The sequence below is a fragment of the Lissotriton vulgaris genome, chromosome 6 (assembly GCF_964263255.1).
Source record: "Lissotriton vulgaris chromosome 6, aLisVul1.2, whole genome shotgun sequence".
Lineage (NCBI taxonomy): Eukaryota > Metazoa > Chordata > Amphibia > Caudata > Salamandridae > Lissotriton > Lissotriton vulgaris.
This window is the reverse complement of record NC_141694.1, coordinates 1,788,860,428-1,788,885,542: the sequence shown is the minus strand read 5'-3', so window position 1 is coordinate 1,788,885,542 and position 25,115 is coordinate 1,788,860,428. Positions and strand designations below refer to the sequence as shown.

The following is a 25,115-nucleotide window of genomic DNA, read 5'->3' as shown; positions in this document are numbered from 1 at the left end:
GGATTGGGATTTTCCATAAACCACAAGAAATCCTCACCAAGACCCGAACAAGAAAAAAACTTCCCCAGAGCAAGATTAAACTCCAAGATGGCACGGCACGGCAATACCCAATCAAACAGCAAACTGTCCTCTACCAGAAGGGACAGTCTCTGACAGTGAGGAGAGTTATGAAACTGATGGGCATCATAGCATCATGCATTCCCCTCATTACCCATGCATGTCTACACATGCGCCCTCTCCAGGAATGGCTGTGCAACAGTTGGTCAGAAATCAAAGCGAGTTGGGAGGATCTAGGGGTTGTAACAGATGGTACAGAAAGAGATACAATGGTGGACATCCAAGAACATAACACTAGGCAGGCCTTTCCAAACACCAACTTCCTCAGTGACCATCATAACAGATGATTCCCACAAGGGTTGGTGAGCACATTCAGGAAACCTGAGGGTACGAGGTGAATGAAACTGTGCAGCTTCCATAAAAAATATTAACTTGTGTTTCTGGCATTAAAGGCATTTCACCCACACATAGGAGGGAAGACTGTATTGATCCAGACAGATAATACCACAACAATGTTTTAACTCAACAAACTTGGAGAAACAAAATCATTCACCCCAAGCAAGCTAGCTCAGGAACTGTTGCAGAAGGCCATACCAAGGAGAATCATCCTGCAGACAATTCACCTGCCAGGAATTGACAACACTGAAGCAGATCAGCTAAGCAGGCAGAATAGCAGCTCACACGAATGGAAGATAAAGCAAAGGAGCTGCAATGGGTCTTCAACCTCTGGGGGGGAGAGGGAGAGTTCCAAAAGAATTGCACCCCCAAGGAAGGCTCCAGCCCCTATGTGGAGCTTAAACAGTTATAACACAGCTAAGAGTAAGTGAACTACAGGCATTAACTATTGAGGAACCGTACATGCAAATCCACAAGGACAAGAATGTCCTAAGGACCAACCTTCAATTCCTAGTAGGTAAGCAAATTCCACATGAATCAAAGCATTCAGTTAGCAGTTTAAAAAAAAAATCCCACAAACACAACTAGAAAGAAGCCTTCATACCCTGCATGTAAGAAGAGCTTTAATATACTATCTACAGGTTTCTTACTCAATTCCAACAACGGAGCACACATGTGACAAAGGGGACAATTGCACTTTGGATTGTAGAAGCAATTCAGGTATGCTATTCCTCAGCGGGAAAATCACTAAACTTAAGAAGGAAAAAAGGGGCAACACCGGCCTTCAAGGCTAATGTGCCAGTAGACACTATATGTGTAGCGGCGACATGGGCATCTCCACACACCTTCACCAAGCATCACTGTGTGGATAAACAGACGACAAAGGAAGCTCAGGTGGCACAAAATTACTTCAACACCTGTCCGCAGTGGCGGTTCGCATTAATGTTAAGATTGGCAGAGCATGAAGCACCCACAAACTGCCAGGTTTGTGAGTCTCTGTGTGTCTGTATGGGAAAGAGGGAGGATAAAAGTATCTGAGAATCAGGTGGTGAGAAGATTAAGTAAGTTGAGGGAGGATGAATATGGTTAGAATTTTATTTACAGGCTGATGTAAGTGTTAGAGAAGCATGGTAGGCAAGAGGAGCAGTCGGGAACGGGATGTTAGGGAGAGATGGTTGTGAGAAGAAAGTGAAGATAGATGTCTGACTGGAAGTCATTAGCTGAAGAAATATGAGAATGGAAGAGTGCAGTATTTAAGAGAGAAAAGAGATTGGGTGAGAGGATGTCCGAGCAGGGCATTAGATGATGGAGCAAGATAAGTTCAAAAGAGGAGGGTGTATAAGAAGGTGAAGGAGGATAAATAATAGAGAAGGCTTCAGCAGAGATTCAGGAGAAATGGAGCTGAAATGAGTAGGAAAAAAGGGATGTGAAGAGGTGCATCTTTTGTTCTCGGTGGGAATCATTTATCTTAAGGCCTTTGCCTCTCACCCCCTTTCTCACCCTGAGTAGAGAAGATCTGTCTAGGAAAGGCAAAATTGTAGCGGCTGATGCATGTTACTTTTGAGGTGCGTTGTGTTTACAGTGATGTGTGCGCCTATGGGTCCAGTACTGTTGATTATCATCATGAGGTGAATTACATTTCAAAGCTGTCTGAGAAACCTTGTGCTGGAACCCTTAACAAGGATGGATCTAAATCAATGTGTCTCTTAGTCTGATTTGCACCATGCATTGTTACCCTAATATGAAAGCTTTCACAGGATTATTTTTATCATGCATGCACTGCTATTAAAGGGTTGAGACATCCTAAGAACTCTGAAAATGAACCCTGATTCTGAACCGAAAAAGGCCCCTTCACCAGTACTGGTGTATCCACAACACTCTGACAAAGTACCTTTAGTTAGACCAACACAGTGCTCTGGTCTTCTAGACTTCCAGAAATGAAATATTCACAGAGTTCATAATGCACCTCTCTATGCAATGGGGTGCCAGTAATAAAACACCTGCACAGCTTTCAGAATCTCTCTATTTAGCCTGCACTATTTACTGATATTCCAGCAATGAAATATTATCTTAGCTCTCACAACACCAATATCCAGAGACTGACAATGCGATCCATAAACTTGAGTTTTCCGTTGCACCTCTATGTTGTCATACAGATGGAGTACTGGAGTATTGCTAAAGCAACATGCTTTGCTTTAAAAAACTAAAAAGTTCATAGCCTGCCGGTGGCACATTTTTTTCTTGAATGTTGTCTACTTTCCTGTCATTCTTCCTTCATATCTCTTCCTGTTAATGTTTCTTTTTCTCTACCTTCATCTTCCCATCACTCCCTTCTACTGCTCTGGTAGGCTCATGCATCCCTAGTTGGTGCATCTATCTTGCTTTCTTATCTAAACACAGTTGCCAGGAGAAAGAAGGATTAACTGGCATCCTAGATTAACCCCTTCAGCGCTGCGCGAATTCCGCTGCGGTGCTGAAGGTTCTAAAGAACCAATAGAACCACGACGGAACGGTTCCGTCATAAGCACAGGACAACCGACGCTCATGACGGAACCGTTCCGTCATGAGCATGGAAGGGGTTAACATATATAGGGCACATGCCAGCAGCAGCTCCCTGAAATCATTTCCTTTTCACTATAAAAAAAACAGAACATTCCTTGTTGATATTTGTTTGTATGCATGATGCATATGGGCTACCAAAAAATATGGGAACAGGGACTTGGAAGCTCCAAAGAGACTCGGTACATACAATGTGACTTTTTCAACCATTGGTTGATTTTTGCCTTAATTCTGCATGGATTTTTTTAAAATCCTGTTGCTTGCTGAAATTCAGATCTGTCTGAAAATGGCACCCATTCCATGGACCTCCCTGCCACATCTGGTTTTGCATTTGAAACCAGAAGTTCCTGCCTTTTATATGTCCTAAACAGGCATGCTAAAAAGCTTTGTTGCTCTGAACAATGCGTCCCACACCACCTCTCATTAGGCTCTCCGAATTTGCATATATGGAGATTCAAAACAGCCACCTCTCTACTTGGATACTTATATAAAAAAAAGTACGATTTTTTTTTTACCTCAATGAGGTGCCGATAAAAAAGGGGGAAGGGGACTGGGTGTGCTGGGTGCATCACAGAGGAGCAGAAGGGGAAGAGCTGCACACAGGGGGAGAAGCACAAGAGGGAGAGAACACCAAAGAAGTTAACAGGGAACAGAAGAACAGAGCAGGGACAGCTGGAATACACGTGCAGTCGTGGAGAGCTCGATTAGTGCAATGGGAGAAAAGAAAGATGAGGGAGAGAGCAGCACAGAGTGAGAGGAGGAGAAGTACACGAGCAAAACAGTTGAAAAACACATGCACTCTCTTGGAGTGCTTAAGGAAAAAAGAAAAAATAGTTTTTTAAAAGTAAGCAGTGCAAAACACAAGTAAAAAGGCTGTGCTCCAGGGGAGGGACAAATACAAAATGGACAAGGTAAAAAATGAGTAAGAATAAAATGAAAGAACAATAGAATATATTTCTAGCCTGTACATTCTGTAGCAATAGGTTTACTAGCTGTAATCATGAAAGATGCATATTTTGTAAATAAACCTTTGTGCAAGATAGTAAGAGAGGAGAAAAGAAAGTGCTTAGTGTCTGCAATGATTACACAAGTCTAAGGCTTCGGGAATTAATCAGCACAAAAAAAAATCCAATTATGCCTCATAATGCGGCACATTTTATGACAGTGTTATTTTGTTGTTGTCATTATACACATGTTAACACTGTCTTGGGCATAGGTTAGAACTTCATTAGGGCGAGTTTAACGCTCAAATTAAGGAATAAGCAACGGATAGGTGATAGTCTACCGTTGCAAAGGGCTTTCTACTGCTTATCAACCCTTGTCACTGCGTTTTTAGTAACCTTTGAACAATTGAGCTATAATTATTTTTTGTTAAAATCTGCAGTTTATGCTACAGATGATGAATTACGTGGCAAATCCATATTTATGCGAAAAACGTCAAGGGCGCACAATTCCAGTGGCTCTGGACAAGTGAAAGGAAGCAGCTGGTGTACATATAAAGTGTGGTATAAAGAGAAAGAAAAATAATTTTTGGAGCAACTATACTATGTTCTAAGTAATTTTGATCTAGAATATAGTAACAGGCGTATATTGTGCTAAGCCTGTGTGCTGATGACGTTTTGATATATTTCGCAGTAAGTGGTACTCCTGTCGGCAGCTCAAATGACTATAGGTAAATATCTGGGATATGTCAGGTTGGTAGAGAAGGATCTAAAAGAATAAGGCCAATACCAAGGAGAAAGCAACAAAACTGTACACAGTAGAATGTCTTTGAAAGGACCCACTGGAAATGAGTGAGCGTCTGAAGTTCGCTTCAGACAGGTGCGTAAAGGAGCAACTCTGTAAGACGTAGATGTGTGATGTGAGTTGGCACTTGTATAGCGCACTACCATTCCAAGGAGCATCTTGGCGCTTAGACTCCTAGTTATCAGTTAACAGCAGAGTGTCGAGGGTGAAACTACCTGTCTGCGGGGAGGATCAGAGTAACGCCATGCATCCGGAGTCTGACAGAGAATAGATCCATGTTTTTAATAGTTTTCTGAATTTTTTCTCTGTTGCAGTTTGACGCAGGGACGAAGGTAGTTTGTTCCATGCCTTGGCGCCAATAACTGCTATGGACCTTCTTCCCCTAGTCATCAGCCTAAACCTGGGAACATGGAGCAGATTTTCTGTGGAGGACCTGAGTGCCCGTGACGGATGGTATTGTCTAAAGTACTTGCGCAAATACAGTGGGCCTTGATGATGGAAGGCTCTGTATGGGATGGTGAGGACCTTAAACAGGATGCGCTTATGTACCGGGAGCCAATGTAAGGCATCCAATGCTGCAGAGGCCGAGTACTTTCTGGCTAGAGTGAGGACCAACCTAGCGGCTGCGTGCTGGACCATTTGAAGTCTGTGCAGGGCTGATTTATTTAGCCCTGAATACAGACTGTTACAATAATCCAGCCTGGATGTTATTAGTGCTACAGCAACCATCCGTCTGGCACTCAGAGGGAGCAGGTCAAAGAATTTTCTGAGACCCCTGATGATACTAAAGCATACCCCTGCTACTTCTTTGGCTTGTTGATTAAATGACGGGGTATTGTCAAATTTAATGCCCAGGTTACGTGCTGCATTGATAGTCTTGGGGGGCTTCTACCTTTTCGGGCCACCAATCCTGCGGAGAGAAACAGTTGTTAGGACCAAAAGGCACAATCTTTGTTTTAGCCGAATTACATTTTAAGTGGTTGTGTCATCCACTTTAAGGTTGCTGACAAGCATTCTCTCAATGTCAGTTCAGCATTAGATTGATTCTTATCAAGAGTCAAAACCAGCTGGGTGTCATCGGCGTAAGCAATTGTACTAATGTTGAAGGAAGAAATTAGTTTAAGTAGGGGGACCATATATAGGTTAAACAAAATGGGGCTCAAGCTTGAGCCCTGCGGAACCCCTGTTTTCATAATCTTTTCTTCGGGGCAGAAATTGCCCAGCTTAACGATCTGACGCCTGTGCACCAGATAGTTTATAAGCCATTCTAGCACGGTTCCTGTTATGCCTGCATTGGCAAGGCGATGTAGAAGGATAGCATGGGAAACCGTGTTGAATGCTGCAGAGAGATCTGATAGGATCAGGACAGCCATCTTTCCCTGATCCAATGCAGCACGAGTGGTTTCGGTAGATGACAGAAGTGCAGATTCGGTGGAGTGGTGGGTCCTGAAACCTGCTTGACAGGGATGCAGGATGTCATTTCCTTCCAGAAATGCCATCAATTGTTTATTGACATAAGATTCTGTAATTTTACAGATAGCAGGGAGAAGGGAGATGGGACGTAGATTGGACATGGTTGTAGGGTCCTGAAGAGCCTTTTTCTGCAGCGGTCTCACTGCCGCCACCTTCCATTGTGGGGGATCTCCCCTGATTGGAGGGACGAGTTGATGATGGAAATAATACATGGATTGACCTCATGTATTATGGATTTAAGCAACGTAGGGGGGCGGGGTCAAAAGGGGATCCTGATTTTAGGGCAGATATTCCCTGATGGTAATCTTCCAGGCTAATGTGGCTAAAGCTTTCCCATCTGGGTTGATGCAGGTTCATATCCGTTTCAATCCCAGGCTCTTCTTTCACAAATTGAGGAAAGTCTTTTGTGAGGGTGTCTATTTTTTGGGTGAAATAGTTGGCTATGTCATTGCACAAGGTCTGGGAAGGTGGAATCTCTTGGGTTAGAACTTTGGGCTTAGTGAAGCTGTTAACGATTTTGAAAATGTCTTTTTGTTTGTTGTTAGATGCTTCGATACGGGAGGTAAAATACTTGGCTTCAGCAGTTTTAATAGATGCATGATATAATCTCCTTGCACTCTTATATACTTCCTTTGCTTCATTCCCATAGCTCCGTCGCCACTTTCGCTCTAAAAGTCTGACTTCCACTAATTGTTCTTTAAGTTTGTCTGAGTACCAGGGAGCGGATAGTCTCCTTTTCCCTATGGTACCAGTTCTTTCTGGATTTCTGATCTTATTCCCAATCTCTGTCATCCATCTCTCAAACCTGTGATAGTCTATTGTGGTGTTCCCTGAGAGAGTTGGTTTGCTCTCCTTGGCCCATCTACCAAGGTCAGGGTGCTCCATGATATTTCCCCAACAAGGTAGGGTTTTCTCCTTTTTAGCTACCTCCTTTGTCATCATCTCATTCCCCTTTAATTCAATATTGAATTCAATAAAGTAATGGTCCGTCCAGACTTGTGGTACGGGGCCTTTTACCGTCATTTCATCTAGATTGGAGCTAATGCAATCAAGGGTGTGCCCCGCCTCATGAGTTGCTTCTAGAGGCCTTAACATTAGTCCCAGAACCTGCAATGTTTCTTTGAGACTAGAGGCGTAATGGTCATTAGGGTCGTCTAAATGGAGGTTCAAATCTCCTAGAAGGGTAAAATTGGCATACCTGAGGGTCAGATCACCAAGCACTCCCCCTACCATGGCAAGAAACGGCGTGGGTTGGCCGGGAGGGCGGTATAGCAATGTCCCTGAGAAGGTGAAAGTGTTGTGCGCTTGTATGCAGAAATTGAGGCTCTCAGCTCCTCTAATATCTGGAATCTCCCTAACTGAGCATTTAATAGTGTCCCTATATATAATAGCCAAGCCGCCCCCACGCTGTTCTACGCGATCTTGTCTGCAAATACAAAAACCAGGGGGTAGGGCATGCACTATGTCTGGGTTAGAACACTCGCGAAGCCAGGTTTCTGTAATAAATAGACAATCAAGCTCATTTTCGTTGATCAGATCAAATATATGGAGGGGGTTTTTGCACATTGATCGTGCATTTATCAGACCACACTTCATATACTTGGATTTCTCCTTCTTAATATTAAAGTGGTAGGGTTCCAAGGTGTGTCTACAGGCAGGACAACTGATAGGACCCACCCACTTATCAACATTGAGTGCATGGTTGCAGTTGATATGTACATTTTTATTCAGAGCTAGAATGTCCCCTTGTTACGGGCGCAGGAGGAATTGGCAACACGTTAATTTTAGTCTTTGTGGGTTTTATTTTTATATAGAAAGAATCCGAGCTCTTCTTCCTGGTTGGTATAGTTCCTCTCGGTGATCTGCTTCTCGCAGCCTACCGGGTACCAGATTCCGTTCTACGCCCTCTGTCGGGTTTCCGTCGTGGTAGAGGCTCTTCGGATTCTGTCTTGCCGCTCAGTGAAAAAAGAGGGAGACAATAGTGGATCAGATGCTTGTTCGCGTTGTCTAGCGCTTTTAGGGAAAAGGAGTGGGGACCAAACCAAACGTGACACACACATAAACTACTGCGGAAGTGAGGGTTCAGTGCTCAGGGGGGTGGGGGGGGAGAATACCAGGGACAGTGGATACCCCGGGTTACTCGGTAAATGCTCCTTTACGGTTGACCCAGCCCTTGAGTTTCTCCCGTACCTGAGTGAGCCATACACCTCCCGCGGGTGTATGGCTGGGCGACTCGTGGTGTCGGTGGCCTCCTGGCTTCTCCTTCTCCACGTCCTTTTCTTCGGCTGACGATCTTCTCTCCTCGCACTCCGTCAAACTCTTCCTTGCTTCGCTTTCTCCTTCGTCTCCGCTCCGCTCTCCCGCTCGCTCCCTCCGGGTGAATAAACACACCTCTGATTCGTCGTTCCTGGTATAAGACGTCTCTGCGTCTTGTGGTGACTCCTCCCAGTCGTAGTTCCAGTCTGAATTAAAGGGCCATTGTCCTGATTGTATTTCTACCTCCGTGTCGATGTTCTGTGGAGAGTACAATGAATGAGAGGTAGTAGCCGACAACTGGATACGTCAATTTTGTCTACTTCCCTGTATTTGTGAAGACCCCAGGTTGTTACATACCTCCCCCTCCGGACACTCACGATCGGGGAGTGGATGACGAGATAGAAAGTCCGCACCTACATTCTCAATGCCTTTCCGGTGATGGATAGAAAAGGCGTATGGCTGCAGAGATAGGAACCAGCGTAGGACTCTAGCATTATTAGCTTTATTGCAGGCCATCCACAGTAGTGGTGCATGATCCGTGAAAAGGTCAAAGCGCCGTCCTTCGAGATAATATGCCAGTTTTTCAATGGCCCACTTGATCGCGAGGCATTCCTTCTCGATTGTGGCATATTTTAATTCACGAGGGAACAATTTTCTGCTGACATATAAGATCGGGTGGTCATGCCCATCGCAACCCACTTGAGAAATCACCGTCCCAATGCCATCATCCGATGCATCCGTGTGCAAAGAGAAAGGGCGAGAGAAATCGGGGGACGATAGCACCGGAGTCGAGGTAATCACGGACTTCAATATTCGAAAGGCCTCCAGCATTTGGACCGTAGGACGTACTGGCGTAGAAGCCTTCCCAGTGTTTCTCAAAGCATCTGTAAGGTTGGCGGCTATATCCGCAAACTGCGGGATAAACCGTCGGTAATAACCAACAAGTCCCAAAAAAGACCTCAGTTCTCTCCTATTCGAGGGAAAACGAGTGTCGGCAATTGCCCTCACTTTTTCAATTTGTGGCGCAATCAATCCGTGTCCCAAAACATATCCAAGGTATTTAACCTTTTGAAATGCCAATTTACATTTCTTAGAGTTAACAGTAAGTCCCGCTTTTCGGAGAGCCAGCAGTACCTTGGACAGGTGCCGGAGTAGGAAGGTGGATATCTGACTATGGTTACCCCCAAACTTGTTGCCTGGTGTTTAGCTGGTTTTTGACTTAGTTGGCCTGGGATCCTGCTATTCAGGGCCCCAGGCTGATTGCTCTCTCCTTAAAATGGACTCCATGTACCTTAGGTGCATAACACAATTGGAATTGGTTCACCTTATTGGCCCCTGTAACAGTGTACCATAGGTACACAGGGCATAGGTGCATCCAAGGCCTACCAGGGGCTGCAGCATGTATTGTGCCACCCCTAGCCTGGCCTCCATATTTGACACAACTGGCTGATCACTCAGCTGGGGTAAGTTGGTGTAATCACCTCTTGCTTAGATATAGTCTCCCTATATCTAACCCTAAACTGGACACCTATGTTCCTATCAGCCACTCCTATGGAAGGCCTCATCAATCCTGGAGGCAGAGTGCTTGGAAATATGTGAGATGGTGCTCTAGCATGAGCCGAGCCTGTCTGCAGCTGTCGGGAACCACTCCCTAAGCTGTTCCGGGATATTGCCATACCATATACTCTTAAGTGCATTATAATCCTCGCGGTTAAATGCTATCTTTGGTTTGGCTTTATCAAACCATGTCGAGTAAGGTGTCATACGAATTGGAATACTATCCCCTCGCCAATTCTGGCGACGGGGATAGCATTCCACCCTTCTAGAGGGACACGACATGTGTGTAGCCTTAACCCCGGTTAAAGTTAACCAGAGCCTCAGATCCACAAAATGGATGCTTCTGCCACAGACACATGTCTGACCTCCTGCTGCTGACCGAAACTCAGCAGAGGAGGCCTGGACAAAGGATTTCCTGTCACAGGGAGGTGTCACACCACCCCAGACAGGAGATAGTGGATTGTAGCAGGGAGGTTTGAAAGAAACCAGACAGTGCCTGGGGAGCACAAGGCTTCCCCTTGCATAATCCGTTCAAACCGGTTCTGGGGCAGCCCAGCCCCAGCTCCAGTGAGACCTGGACAAAGGAAAGGGGGTGTAACCACCCCCCTTCCTGGTCCCACCCATAGGGGAGGGACCTAGCAGGAGATCCACCCCTCAGATTGGAATAAGAGTGGGAGCAGTGCCAATGCAACTCAGATCATCCTGAATCAACTTGAAACTAAGAAGACGACTGGACTTCAACATTCTGCTGCTCAGAAGACTGAAGAGAATCTCCTTTGTGGCCTAGGAGTGGCCACCCTGTGAACACAGGTACCAACCAGCAACTCGACGTCTGCTTTGCCGCCGCCTCCCGCCGGAGCCCGAGCCCAGAGCCCGACAAGAACCAGACTCCCAGACCTCTCAGAGCCCGATCCACAGTCCCTGCAAAGAAGGGACCCGTGGAGGCACCGAGTGACGTGGGACCGGACCTCTTGGAAGATACTCGAAAAGCTGACTGCGCAGCTTCTGAGGCATCCTCGGCGTTGTGCTTTGGGGATTGAGAACCCCCACCACCGAGCAGCCCTTGCACCGAAGATCAGCCCTCCAGCATCTCCACGATCTGCGTGGGGCCCTTTTGCATTGTGCCACTCGACGCGCCATCCCGGCCACTAGCCACGTGGTCAGCGGCCATCTTGGCGACGAAACCGACGATTTACACAGCAGGTCTGGTTGCTCCAGACCTACCCAAGCTCCTGTAAAAAGGAGCACCCGCTCTGACCTTGCTGGTCCGAGTGTTAAGCATCTTTCAACTTCTGCGTGGCTTGCCTTTGCCAAGGCCTGTTTGCTCCGATCAAGTTGCCGACACCGCCAACAGCGAGAAGCCTGCGTGGGACAGCTCGTGACCGACTCCTGGACGTCCTCGACCCCCGGTGTCCACGTGGCTGCAGAGAGAAGCTACCCGACAACGCCTGTTTGCACCCGACATCGCCTGGTTCCAATCTGGTTCCCCGGTAGTCACTGGCTAGTGACTTTGAACATTGTCCCCTCTGCTTTCAGGTCTTCACATCTTCAGATCCACCCTTGGATCCACCGGAACTCTTCACATCGAGCCGCCTGCAGCATCTTCAGCTCCAAGCACCATCGACCAGCGTGACGAAACCCGACACTACTTCGACCCTGTGCACCCGCTTCCTGTGGGTGAGGTAACTCCGCTCCGCCGGTGTTCCTACACTGGTACACATCTCAAGGGCCTGTGTCTTGAGTTTCAGCTCCGTAGGTCACTCGGAAGGTTCCTAACTTTCTAACTTTGTACTTTTTACGCACCATAGACTTTGCATTGGAAAGTGCGTGCACTTTGAACACTGCACCCGAGTCCTGCGGGCCTTTCCCGACTTTGTCACTGCTAGTCTCGAATAGCTCCAGTGATTCCCAAGGCCTTAGGCCTGTTCCCTTTCCATTGGTATCTCTTATACCACTTTCTCAGTATATGGTTTAGGTGGCCCCTAGGGCTCATCCATATTGTGCAACTTTTGTGTATTTTAAACTGTCTTGTGATTTAACGCTTGTGCTTCTGTGCTCATAAAGAGTCCAGGGGATTTTATAGTTAATAAATCAATATATTTTTTCTATATATATCTGTGTGGTGTCCCTTTCATTTGGTATTCAAGGGGGTTGTGTATGGTATTACAGCTGGCTTCACATGCCTTTCAGAGTTTAGCCTAAGACTGCTTTGTCCACGTTACCACTAGGATAACTGGTCTACAAGGTTGAATTACAACCATCATCATAAGGGTTGCTTGGCATGGTACAAAGTGATCACTAAGAATTAGTGAGCATTATATACCAGGCCAACTTCTCACACCGGAGATGAGTCTGCCAATCTGGACTGTAGATGACTATGTCGTCCAGATAAGCAGACGTAAAATCCGACAACCCAGCCAGAACAGTGTTCATTAGACGTTGGAACGTCGCCGGTGCCCCATGATGGCCAAATGGGAGCACTGTGAATTCAAAATGTCCCTCATCAGTAGAAAAGGCAGTCTTTTTGATGTCCTCTGGCCGTAGGGGAACTTGCCAATACCCCTTAGTTAAATCGAGGGTAGAGATGTATTTCGAGTTGCCCAGTTTCTCAATTAACTCATCCACTCTAGGAATGGGATAGGCGTCAAAGAGCGAGCTGTCATTTAGAGCACGAAAGTCCATACAAAACCTCCGACTGCCGTCAGGTTTAGGGACCATGACTATGGGACTGGACCAATCACTTTTAGAAGGCCGAATCGCTCCCAGACGAAGCATTTCATCAACTTCTGATTTAATAGCCGCTTTCCTGGTTTCGGGGATTCTGTAAGGTTTAATCCTAACCTTCTTGTTAGTTTGTGTATCAATACAATGTTCAGCTAGAGAAGTTCTCCCCGGTCGATTGGAAAAAACGTCACCATAATTTTCCAGCGTTTCTCTCAGTTCCAACATTTGATGAGCCTTCAGTTCCTCATTGTGGACAAGCTGTTCAACAGTAGAGACAGCCGACTCGGAGCTGTCCGTCAAATGAATGTCGGCGGTGGGGGGAGGGGGGGGGGAGGCGCAACCACTTTTTTAAAAGGTTGATGTGGTAGGACTGTTGTTTATTGTGGCTGATCTGTAATTTATAGCTAGTGCGACCAATCACTGCCACCACTTTATAGGGACCCATCCATTCGGCCTTAAATTTATGAGAGGAGGAAGGCAGGAGAACTAAGGCCCAGTCATTAAGGTTGAGTTGTCTCCATTTCTTTCCCCGGTCATAAGCAGTTTTTTGTTTATGCTGGCTAGCCTCAAGGTGAGCCAACGCCAAATCCCTTAATTTACCAATTTTAGATTTTAGAGCCTTGGCGTAGTCAAGGGTTGCAGTCGTTTCTGCCGATGTTTCATTAATCCATGCGTCTCTGGTCATTTCCAAGAGGGAGCGGGGTTGACGGCCGTACAACAGTTCAAAGGCCGAGACACCCAGGCTGCTCTGTTTCTGAGCCCTGATAGCATATAGGGCTAGGGGTAACATCTTATCCCAATCAGCCCGCTGACTTCCATCATCTTGCGGAGGGTGGCTTTCAGGGTACGGTTGTAACGTTCCACCAGTCCGTCCGTCTGAGGATGGTAAACAGAGGTACGGATCTGGTGGATGTCCACCGTGCTACAAATTTCCTTCATCAATTTGGAAATGAACGGAGTGCCCTGGTCCGTCAAAATTTCTTTTGGAACACCAACCCTGCTAAACAATTCGATCATTCTGTCACCAACCTGCTTTGAATTGGCAGCCGATAAAGGAAATGCCTCTGGAAATCTCGTGGCATAGTCGACCAAGACCAAGATGTGTTGAAACCCTTTCTTAGTCTTGGGCAACGGTCCTATAAGGTCCATGCCGACCCTTTCGAAAGGCTTTCCAATGACGGGCAACGGCTGCAGAGGGACAGCCGGTGGTTTGACCATATTCATTCTCTGGCATATCTCGCAGGTTCTACAGTAAGACTCAGTGTCCTTATAAATCCCAGGCCCAAAAAAATGTCTGAGGATATTCTGAGTGTTTTTTTCGGCACCGGTGTGGCCGGCAACGATATGGCTATGTGCAAAAAAAAGAACTTGCTCTCTAAATGATACTAGCACCAAGAGTTGAGCAGAATCCCCCTCCTTCCCTATTCTATACAATAGCCCATCTTGAATTATGAACCCGGGAAAATCATTGGAATCCTCAGGTCTTTGGTGGGCCTGGTCCCACGCATTGAACAGAGTGGGGTCACTAATTTGCGCAAATTTAAAGTTCTTATCAAGAACCCATGGGTCTTGCGAAAGAACCGTGTGTACTGGCTCGTTTTGTGCCTCTGTGGACCCAAAACCTTTAGACCCCCGATCTGTGTCATCCAAACTTTCTAATTTCATGAAATGAGTCAGGCCCAAAGTTAAACAGGAGGATTACTACATTACCCCTGTAGTCTTCATCAATAACCCCTGCGCCAACGTCAATTAAGTGTTTAGCCGCTAAGCCTGAACGGGGAGCGATCCTGCCATAGCACCCCGGTGGAACTGCGATTTGCAGGTCCGTTTTGACCAGTGCCTTCTCTCGGCCCGGTATAACATAATCATAAGCGCTGTACAAATCATATCCTGCTGCTTTTGTCGAACCCTTAGTGGGAGACATTGCATTTTTAGTTAATTTTACAAAATTAAGGCTAACTACATGTGGTCGTCCCTTTGGGTTACTACTCTCCTTATCCGTGTGACTTTTAACCGTGAGCTTATCATTACTATCCAGCGTCATTTTAAACATGTTCACGAAGCCAGGGTTATCGGTTCCAATGATCAGATCTTCCGGTAAATTGGACATTACTCCCACCCTTACCCCATGTGTAGTTCCAACTGTAGGTTCTACAATAATGTCGGCAATTGGGTATGGTCTGATATCCCCATGGACACATTTAATATTAACCATACCCTGAGAAATGTATTGTTCTGAGTTTACATATGGGGACTGGATCACTGACTGACGACAGCCGGAGTCTAACGAGGCCAACAGAGAGTGTCCATTGACTTTTACACTTACTCAAAAGGATCCTCCCATCTCCGCCGAGAAGAGGACGGTCTTGGGGAGGTATCCGACCTCCATAGGTTCTTCCTCGCTTCTTTTTCTTGGACACAACCTAGCAATGTGGCCCCACAGCCCACAATCAAAGCATTGTGGACCTGTATTTATACTGTTCTCGGTTCTCCATGTACGGGGTCGTGCTGGTTCTTTTCCCCTAGAAAAATTCTTTTCAGGTTGCACAACCATTTTTTTCTCTCTTTCCAGATCAAATGGGAAGCTTTTCGGTTGTGCACGAGAGAATGATGAGGCCATCTCGACGGCTTGAGCGGTTGTTAAATTATGATGCTGTCGAAGCCATTTTTGGGTGGCATAGGGGAGAGCCTCAAGAAACTGCTCTAAGTATATGCGGTCAAGTATTTCCTCCTTACTGCTAGTAGTAGGTGTAAGCCATTTGTCCGCGGCCATTTTAAGTCTTACAAACAATGTTTTGGGGTTTTCCCTAACAGAACCTCTCTCCTTGCGGAATCTTAGGCGATACGCCTCAGGGTCTAGTCCTAAATGGTCTAGTATAGTTCTTTTTATTTCTGCATAGGTAGTGTCTCCGTTAGGATTTGCCACTTGATAAGCGGCCTGGGCTTCTCCTCCTAATAGAGGCGCCAAAAAGAAAGGCCATTTGGATACAGGCCATCCACAGGCCCTGGCTGCCCTTTCGAAATTTAGCAAAAATGCGTCCGGATCTTCTCCGGTTCTATACTTTTGTAGGGACACTGCTGGTGTCCCATGTGATATGGTTCTTTCAGTTGCTCCTCCCCTTAGAACGGGGGTCAACCCATGGTTGTTCGCTTTTGTCTTCGAATGCTTTTTTTATTACTTCCCTATCTGCTTGAGCAGATACCAAATGCTGTTCTAGCACCCATTCGATTCTTTCCTGTCCTTTTACTAGTTGTTCCACAACGGTTTCCATCTTTTCTCCACAGATGGTGCCTATGCCCGCATTCTCCACCACTGTTACGGGCGCGGGCGGAATAGGCAACACGTTAATTTTAGTCTTTGTGGGTTTTATTTTTATATACAAAGAATCCGAGCTCTTCTTCCTGGTTTGTATAGTTCCTCTCGGTGATCGGCTTCTCGCAGCCTTCCGGATACCAGATTCCGCAGATTCCGTTCTACGCCCTCTGTCGGGTTTCCGTCGTGGTAGAGGCTCTTCGGATTCCGTCTTGCCGCTCGGTGAAAACAGAGGGAGACAATAGTGTATCAGTTGCTTGTTCGCGTTGTCTAGCGCTTTAAGGGAAAAGGAGTGGGGACCAAACCAAACGTGACACACACATAAACTACTGCGGAAGTGAGGGTTCAGTGCTCGGGGGGGGGGAGAATACCAGGGACAGTGGATACCCCGGGTTACTCGGTAAATGCTCCTTTACGGTTGACCCAGCCCTTGAGTTTCTCCCGTACCTGAGTGAGCCATACACCTCCCGCGGGTGTATGGCTGGGCGGCTCGTGGTGTCGGTGGCCTCCTGGCTTCTCCTTCTCCACGTCCTTTTCTTCGGCTGATGATCTTCTCTCCTCGCACTCCGTCAAACTCTTCCTTGCTTCGCTTTCTCCTTCGTCTCTGCTCCGCTTTCCCGCTCGCTCCCTCCGGGTGAATAAACACACCTCTGATTCGACGTTCCTGGTATAAGACGTCTCTGCGTCTTGTGGTGACTCCTCCCAGTCTGAATTAAAGGGCCATTGTCCTGATTGTATTTCTACCTCAGTGTCGATGTTCTGTGGAGGGTACAATGAATGAGAGGTAGTAGCCGACAACTGGATACGTGAATTTTGTCTACTTCCCTGTATTTGTGGAGACCCCAGGTTGTTACACCCCTCTAGATAGGTTCCTCACCTGTGCATAGCGGTTGGCCCTTGGCCCATCCTCGGCGCGGATGAGCACAGACGAGCTGGACTCAGGCTCGACTCCGGCGCGACTATGGCGCGCCCGCTGCTCACGTTCGCTGTGCGAAGCGGTGGCCATCTTCCTTTGTTGTCCCTTCTGCAGCGCTAAGGCGCTGGGACTTGTAGTTTCTCACCAAAAACCGTGAGGGGGCTGATCACGTGTCTCCGGCCACAGCACCTAATCGTCTGTAAGCTCGGAGGGGCTCGCGCAAACAATGCGATATGTGGAATTAGGCAGTGGGCAGTTTAAAATACACAAATTACGCCGCAAATGAAAGGGGTTGACCCTCACATGAGGTCGGGAAATGGGTACAAGGACAATTCAAGCCATCGCTATGAGAATAAGAGGTTAGAGGTCAGTTTAGAATATTAGCAATAAAATACGAAGCATATTTATCAAGAAATCACAGGGAGTGCAACGTTCAAGAGTAGGGGCAACTTCCAGTGCTATACACAGATAACCCATTTTCTTCATCAAGACATTTGACATAATCATGACATTTTAGTATTCATTTTATTTTCATGCTAACATTGCTACATGACTTGAAACATTCGTGCAAGACATGTACTTTGTCTTTCAGCACCACAAATGCTGTTGCTCTCTGCCACATACAATATCAAATAAATCAGGCACTACCAATATTTTTTCATTCGAATGACTTTTTAAACAAGCATTTGCAATGCAAAAGGTCTCGCATTAGGAAAGTTTGAGCTATTGGTCTTGTAAATGACAATTTTTTTATTTATGTGTTGTTTTTGAAAATAGCTAAATTAATAGCTTTGTCATTTACAATGCCAATAGTTATAACTTTCGCAAATGTGACACCTATAGCATTTGTAATGCAACATGTTTTGTATTTACGTGACTTAGATGTATTGATATTACAAACCATGGCTTTTAATTTTCTTAAATAATTAATACTTCAATAAAAGTGATTGTAATTTATAATGGCAATAGCTTAAACATTTGTAAATAACTTTTGTGAAGATTATGTTCAGTGTATTTTATTGTGACGAAAATCCAAGAACAGAAGTGAAATATTAACATCTTTTTGTGACATTTGTAATAAAGCTTGAAACATTGAGAGAACATATTTGAATCGGTGATGCTGTGGTGGTGCTGAGTGATGCTGTGGTGGTGCTGAGTGATGCTGTGGTGGTGCTGAGTGATGCTGTGGTTGGGCTGAGTGATGCTGTGGTTGGGCTGAGTGATGCTGTGGTTGGGCTGAGTGATGCTGTGGTTGGGCTGAGTGATGCTGTGGTTGGGATGAGTGATGCTGTGGTTGGGCTGAGTGATGCTGTGGTTGGGCTGAGTGATGCTGTGGTTGGGCTGAGTGATGCTGTGGTTGGGCTGAGTGATGCTGTGGTTGGGCTGAGTGATGCTGTGGTTGGGCTGAGTGATGCTGGGGTTGGGCTGAGTGATGCTGGGGTTGGGCTGAGTGATGCTGGGGTTGGGCTGAGTGATGCTGGGGTTGGGCTGAGTGATGCTGGGGTTGGGCTGAGTGATGCTGGGGTTGGGCTGAGTGATGCTGGGGTTGGGCTGAGTGATGCTGGGGTTGGGCTGAGTGATGCTGGGGTTGGGCTGAGTGATGCTGGGGTTGGGCTGAGTGATGCTGGGGTTGGGCTGAGTGATGCTGGGGTTGGGCTGAGTGATGCTGGGGTTGGGCTGAGTGATGCTGGGGTTGGGCTGAGTGATGCTGGGGTTGGGCTGAGTGATGCTGGGGTTGGGCTGAGTGATGCTGGGGTTGGGCTGAGTGATGCTGGGGTTGGGCTGAGTGATGCTGGGGTTGGGCTGAGTGATGCTGGGGTTGCGCTGAGTGATGCTGGGGTTGCGCTGAGTGATGCTGGGGTTGCGCTGAGTGATGCTGGGGTTGCGCTGAGTGGGGCTGGGGTTGCGCTGAGTGGGGCTGGGGTTGCGCTGAGTGGGGCTGTGGTTGCGCTGAGTGGGGCTGTGGTTGCGCTGAGTGGGGCTGTGGTTGCGCTGAGTGGGGCTGTGGTTGCGCTGAGTGGGGCTGTGGTTGCGCTGAGTGGGGCTGTGGTTGCGCTGAGTGGGGCCTTGGTTGCGCTGAGTGGGGCTGTGGTTGCGCTGAGTGGGGCTGTGGTTGCGCTGAGTGGGGCTGTGGTTGCGCTGAGTGGGGCTGTGGTTGCGCTGAGTGGGGCTGTGGTTGCGCTGAGTGGGGCTGTGGTTGCGCTGAGTGGGGCTGTGGTTGCGCTGAGTGGGGCTGTGGTTGCGCTGAGTGGGGCTGTGGTTGCGCTGAGTGGGGCTGTGGTTGCGCTGAGTGGGGCTGTGGTTGCGCTGAGTGGGGCTGTGGTTGCGCTGAGTGGGGCTGTGGTTGCGCTGAGTGGGGCTGTGGTTGCGCTGAGTGGGGCTGTGGTTGCGCTGAGTGGGGCTGTGGTTGCGCTGAGTGGGGCTGTGGTTGCGCTGAGTGGGGCTGTGGTTGCGCTGAGTGGGGCTGTGGTTGCGCTGAGTGGGGCTGTGGTTGCGCTGAGTGGGGCTGTGGTTGCGCTGAGTGGGGCTGTGGTTGCGCTGAGTGGGGCTGTGGTTGCGCTGAGTGGGGCTGTGGTTGCGCTGAGTGGGGCTGTGGTTGCGCTGAGTGGGGCTGTGGTTGCGCTGAGTGGGGCTGTGGTTGCGCTGAGTGGGGCTGTGGTTGCGCTGAGTGGGGCTGTGGTTGCGCTGAGTGGGGCTGTGGTTGCGCTGAGTGGGGCTGTGGTTGCGCTGAGTGGGGCTGTGGTTGCGCTGAGTGGGGCTGTGGTTGCGCTGAGTGGGGCTGTGGTTGCGCTGAGTGGGGCTGTGGTTGCGCTGAGTGGGGCTGTGGTTGCGCTGAGTGGGGCTGTGGTTGCGCTGAGTGGGGCTGTGGTTGCGCTGAGTGGGGCTGTGGTTGCGCTGAGTGGTGCTGTGGTTGCGCTGAGTGGTGCTGTGGTTGCGCTGAGTGGTGCTGTGGTTGCGCTGAGTGGTGCTGTGGTTGCGCTGAGTGGTGCTGTGGTTGCGCTGAGTGGTGCTGTGGTTGCGCTGAGTGGTGCTGTGGTTGCGCTGAGTGGTGCTGTGGTTGCGCTGAGTGGTGCTGTGGTTGCGCTGAGTGGTGCTGTGGTTGCGCTGAGTGGGGCTGTGGTTGCGCTGAGTGGTGCTGTGGTTGCGCTGAGTGGGGCCGAGTGATGCTGTGGTGTTGCCGAGTGATGCTGTGGTGGTGCCGAGTGATGCTGTGGTGGTGCCGAGTGATGCTGTGGTGGTGCCGAGTGATGCTGTGGAGGTGCCGAGTGATGCTGTGGAGGTGCCGAGTGATAATGTGGAGGTGCCGAGTGATAATGTGGTGGTGCCGAGTGATAATGTGGTGGTGCCGAGTGATAATGTGGTGGTGCCGAGTGATAATGTGGTGGTGCCGAGTGATAATGTGGTGGTGCCGAGTGATAATGTGGTGGTGCCGAGTGATAATGTGGTGGTGCCGAGTGATAATGTGGTGGTGCCGAGTGATAATGTGGTGGTGCCGAGTGATAATGTGGTGGTGCCGAGTGATAATGTGGTGGTGCCGAGTGATAATGTGGTGGTGCCGAGTGATAATGTGGTGGTGCCGAGTGATAATGTGGTGGTGCCGAGTGATAATGTGGTGGTGCTGAGTGATGCTGGGGTAGCGCTGAGTGATGCTGTGGTGATGCAGAGGGTAGAAAGTCACAAAAAACAAGTCTAACAGAGGGCAGAAGGGCAGAAAAACAAGGGAAAACGAGTCTAACAGAGGGCAGAAAGGCACAAAAAACGAGTCTAACAGAGGGCACAAGAGCAGAAAAACATGGGAAACACGAGTCTAACAGAGGGCAGAAAGGCACAAACAAGCATTATTGAAGCAAAAAGGTCTTGTCTTGCAGGCTGCTGCAGTAGATAAATGTAAAAAAAAATTGCAAGCCTATGCAACAAAGATAAAGACCTAGCTGCTTATCTTTGCAATTAAATACATTTAAAAAATGAACCATCACATAGAATTGTAACTGAACAGTAGGAGTGCTTATTAGCAGAAACATGTACAAAGAACAGGTATAGAAACATTTTTATTTTAATGCACATAGGAGAGTACGATTCATATTACCAAAACAAAGGTACAAATAGCTTTGTATTTCTGTAAAGTGAAGACGTATCATAAGCACACAAAAAAAATATAAGTAGCGATATCGAGAGGTTGTGGGGCAGGGTGAAGGGTTAAGGGGTAGGAAGAGTCCGCACAGGCTGGGCAGGCTGCGATCTGGATGGGGGTTGTGGGGAAGGGGTGAAAGAAGAGATGGCACAGTGTGAGCAGGCTGCCTCAAGCAGGAAACAGGACGCTTTGATGTGGTGTACGAGGCGGATAGGGGTGGGAGGCTGGGGAGCAGGGGAGCAAGCGATTGGGAGGGAACCAGCGACAGACTTCAGAACAGCCGCCTTTTCATCTCTAATTACGCCAAGGAGCCAGAAGAACAGTGTAAGGCTGCGCTTAAGGACAGCTCGTCGTTCACAACGCAACCCAATATATTGCACACATTTAGCTAATCGCAAAGAAGCGAAGTTGCTTCCATTTGTTTGCAGATGGACAATCAATGTAGTCAACAGAAAGCTGTGTCCCGCACTTACCCATTTCAAAGTACGCCTGAGGAAGAGCCCTTACGCATAGTCGATTGTACATTTAAACAGGAAATGGGAAATGAAAGGCAAGAAAGGGTGGGAGGGTGGGAAATGAACGGCAAGCGAGGGTGGGAAATTAAACAAGTAAAAAAAATAAAAGTACACTGGGAGGGGGGAGGAGAAACGAGAGAGACGGCCTGGCGGCCGTCAAAGTGAAACTACGGCCGTGGGCAGTGAATAAATTGGGGGAGGAGAAATGCCTGAGGCAGAGCGCACGCTGGGGGATGCTTGTGGGAGGGAGGCTGATGGCTTTGATGTGCACGCGCTTTTTAGGTCAATGTGCTTGCGCATTGAGCTTGCTTTTCACGGGCACAGCATTAAATCGCCCGATGGTTAAGCTATGGTTAAGCCCCAATATCTCTCGCAAGCTCAAGCGCATTGACAGGCTCGACCTAAAAACTGTTATCGCTTGTGCATTCTGTTTATTGTAGCTGTTGGAAAACTAAAAGGTGTCTCTAGTTGATTGAGTACCTCACGGTTCAGTAGTTAAGTGGCTGCTTATGGGTCACTACCATGAATTGTGAATAGCTCTAAACATTAATTTGGAGAAGGCATTCACTGCCGCCGGCTTTGCACATGAACAGCACATCTCTCAGTGCAGATTAAAGAAATGTCTTAAGGAGCATGTCTACCCTGGCGGACGGCACACAGAGGCTGCAAGCGAGGGGCTCACCTGTACCCCATTTTGAGGATGTGATTCTGCAAAACAGTGCCACTGATGCTTTAGGGCCTCTCCTTTTTTGAGTAATTGATCTCTTTTGCAGGAAGAATCTGCTTTGGAAGGTCTACCTAAAATAATACAGACCTTACAACATATATAAGCCAGTGACTAACAGGGATGGCATACTAGAGATGGATTTCTCCAGGGTTTCTTCACTTGGAGAACTGAAGGTTTGGTGGAGCAGGACATTTGCATGTTTACAGTATTGTCCTGATTCTGCCACACACTAAATGACCCCAGCAAGCTGCCTTAGACGCAAATCCCCATAATTTAAGGTAACTCCTCTTAACTTATATGGCGCAATAATTAAGTCCTTTTTCAACATGGTGCTCTGGATAATTTTATTTTCAATTCATTTTTCACAACTCTAGGTAGAAAAAAAGCTTTGTAGATTCAATGAACTTGACTGTTTTATCTTACTTTGCATTGATAGGGTTGGAAGAAGGAACGTACTGTAGCAGATTTTTGGGATGGGAAAATTGTATTGATCCTACCTGATGACCCCAAGTATGCCATTAAAAAGGTAACGCATGATGCACTTCTTTTCTTCTTAATTTCATTATCTAACATTGTGAATCCAGTAAAATGTTTCTTGTTGAATGCCTTTCTTTTAAAACTTCTGCAAATGTCGACACCACAGTACAACAAGCCTAATGCGCCCATCATCCACTGCCAGCAAGTACTTTCTGTCGCCTCTGAGTCCTCATTAGCATTCACTTATGTCCTTAGTTTTATGCCAAAATGTTTGGATTTTAAGAAGAAATAATATGTTAGTAACCAGGGATAGCTGTGTTGCTTTATTCAATTTGTGTGGCCACTGTTCACATTTTCGCCTGGGGAGACCAGACATTCGGCAGGGCCCCTGATTTTTAGTGAAGCTAGAGATGTGGGTTTTATGGTTTCTTGGTGCAGCTAAAGTGTTCAAAGTAGGCGATTTCCCTACAGATTGCTTCCAACCTTTTGGAAGCAGCATTTTTCTTTTCAGGTGTTGTGTCCCTACCCAAACCAGAATTCTCTGGTGTGGCAGTAACAACAGTTCTCCAGTATTGGGGTGTCTTTCATAGATTCACATGCCTGAATCATTCCTCGTCGTCGGAGTGGGAGTCCCACGGTACATAAACAAGCATTTGCAATGCAATAGGCCTCGCAGTTGTTAGAGTTTGAGCCATTGGCATTGTAATTGGCAATGCCTTTTATTTACGTTTTATAAACCAACACATAAATAAAAGGCATTGCCATTTACAATGGCAATGGCTCAAACTCTAACAACTGCGAGACCTATTGCATTGCAAATGCTGTGTGTAGTTGTGTGTGGTTGTGTGTGTGGTTGTGGGTGTGGTTGTGTTCTGAGTTACTGATTTACTGGGCGAGTAAAAATACCCCACGACCTGCCGAGTGTCAGCGTAAATCTGCTGACACCACTTCCTCTGGTTACACGGCTGAGGAGGGGGCTTGACCACTGACACCCTTTAATGACTGCAGGAGGGGAGAGGGAGACACAATTTGGGTATCTCGTTTTATTGCTCCCCGTGGCCCCGGCAGCTGTCCTGTCGGCCCCAAAAGGCGATCATTATCGACAGGGTAATCAATACCCTGCAGCTGACACTACAGCACGCAATGGAGGGGAGGGGGGTCGTTCTGGTGCAGAGGGGCAGCTGTGGGGCTAAAATCACACGCAGGACTGTACTTCTTACAAAAAACAATTATTTAATGCAGAACAATGACTTATCGCTGCAGCACACTATCTTCTGCGCACTCCAGCCCATGGCAGAGCAAGTCATGCCATGGAGAGACGTGGGGCATAATGCACTGGGTAATAACAATAGTAATAAGCGCAATAAAGCCACAAGACTTGCAGCAAGAGATATAATAAAACAGCAAAATAACATAATTATTATTGCTATAAATTACTATGAATTAGCTCCGAAGTGTAAAAATAAAAACTGTGTTCAGATGGTGCTACCCGGTGGCGCTGCAGCAGGCCACGGGTCACTGCTCGTTTGCACAACCCGTGTTATGGGAACCGCGCCTTTTAGGGGCCCCAAGAAGGGATCTAAGTGCACAAGACACCAGTGAGGTCCTTATTCAAATGTGCGCAGGAAGCTGTTCTTTCAGTGCCTTAAGTAACGTGTCCACGTGCCACTGCCAACAACCTTAACAAAACTAAGTGTTCCGATTTAGTCCTTACTGTCCTCTGGCTATGAGCACCAGACATATTACTAAAGGGTGTTTTTTGATCGACCTCGGAAGGATGAAAGGCGGAGTCGAATCCGTGGAATTCGCAAACACCAACGTATGCAGCAAGTGTGGCAAACCACCGAGCACCCTTTCCAAGTGCATTGGTGCCTGTTCAGTGCCTCTTCCACCTGAGATGCGCGAGGGAGAGTTGCCCCCCACACTGACTTCCTTCTAAGCACGCGTTGCTCCCTGCAGCCGGAAGACCACCCAAGACACTCACGGTGGTAGTGTCACGCGTGTGGGGTGAGGGACATTAAATCATAAATGGTCCCAGGAGGCACAGCAGTGTCAGATGCGCACTCTGCATCCACCGCAAAAACAAACTCCGCTCTCCCCCCTTCCCAGCTACAAAGTCGTGATTCCTCGGCGATGAGTCACCCTGGCTGTGAAATCCTCCAAAACCAGCCTATCGCCCAAGAATGTTCCACATTCCTCTCACAGGTCCTGGGCACAGCTGCTGGGGCGCGTCCCGCAAGCCATCTGTGAGCCCCTCGGTCCAGCCC

General features: G+C 47.7%; 1 protein-coding gene across 3 annotated transcripts in view; it reads left to right on the top strand.

Moving 5' to 3' along the window:
* Positions 1–25,115, top strand: part of ESCO2 (establishment of sister chromatid cohesion N-acetyltransferase 2) — a 224,337-nt gene that overhangs the window by 137,839 nt on the left and 61,383 nt on the right. For all 3 annotated transcript variants that reach the window (XM_086928046.1, XM_086928047.1, XM_086928048.1), the window contains exon 8: positions 22,808–22,897. In XM_086928046.1, the coding sequence (XP_086784172.1) occupies positions 22,808–22,897 (90 nt within the window). The remainder of the gene's footprint in view (positions 1–22,807; positions 22,898–25,115) is intronic.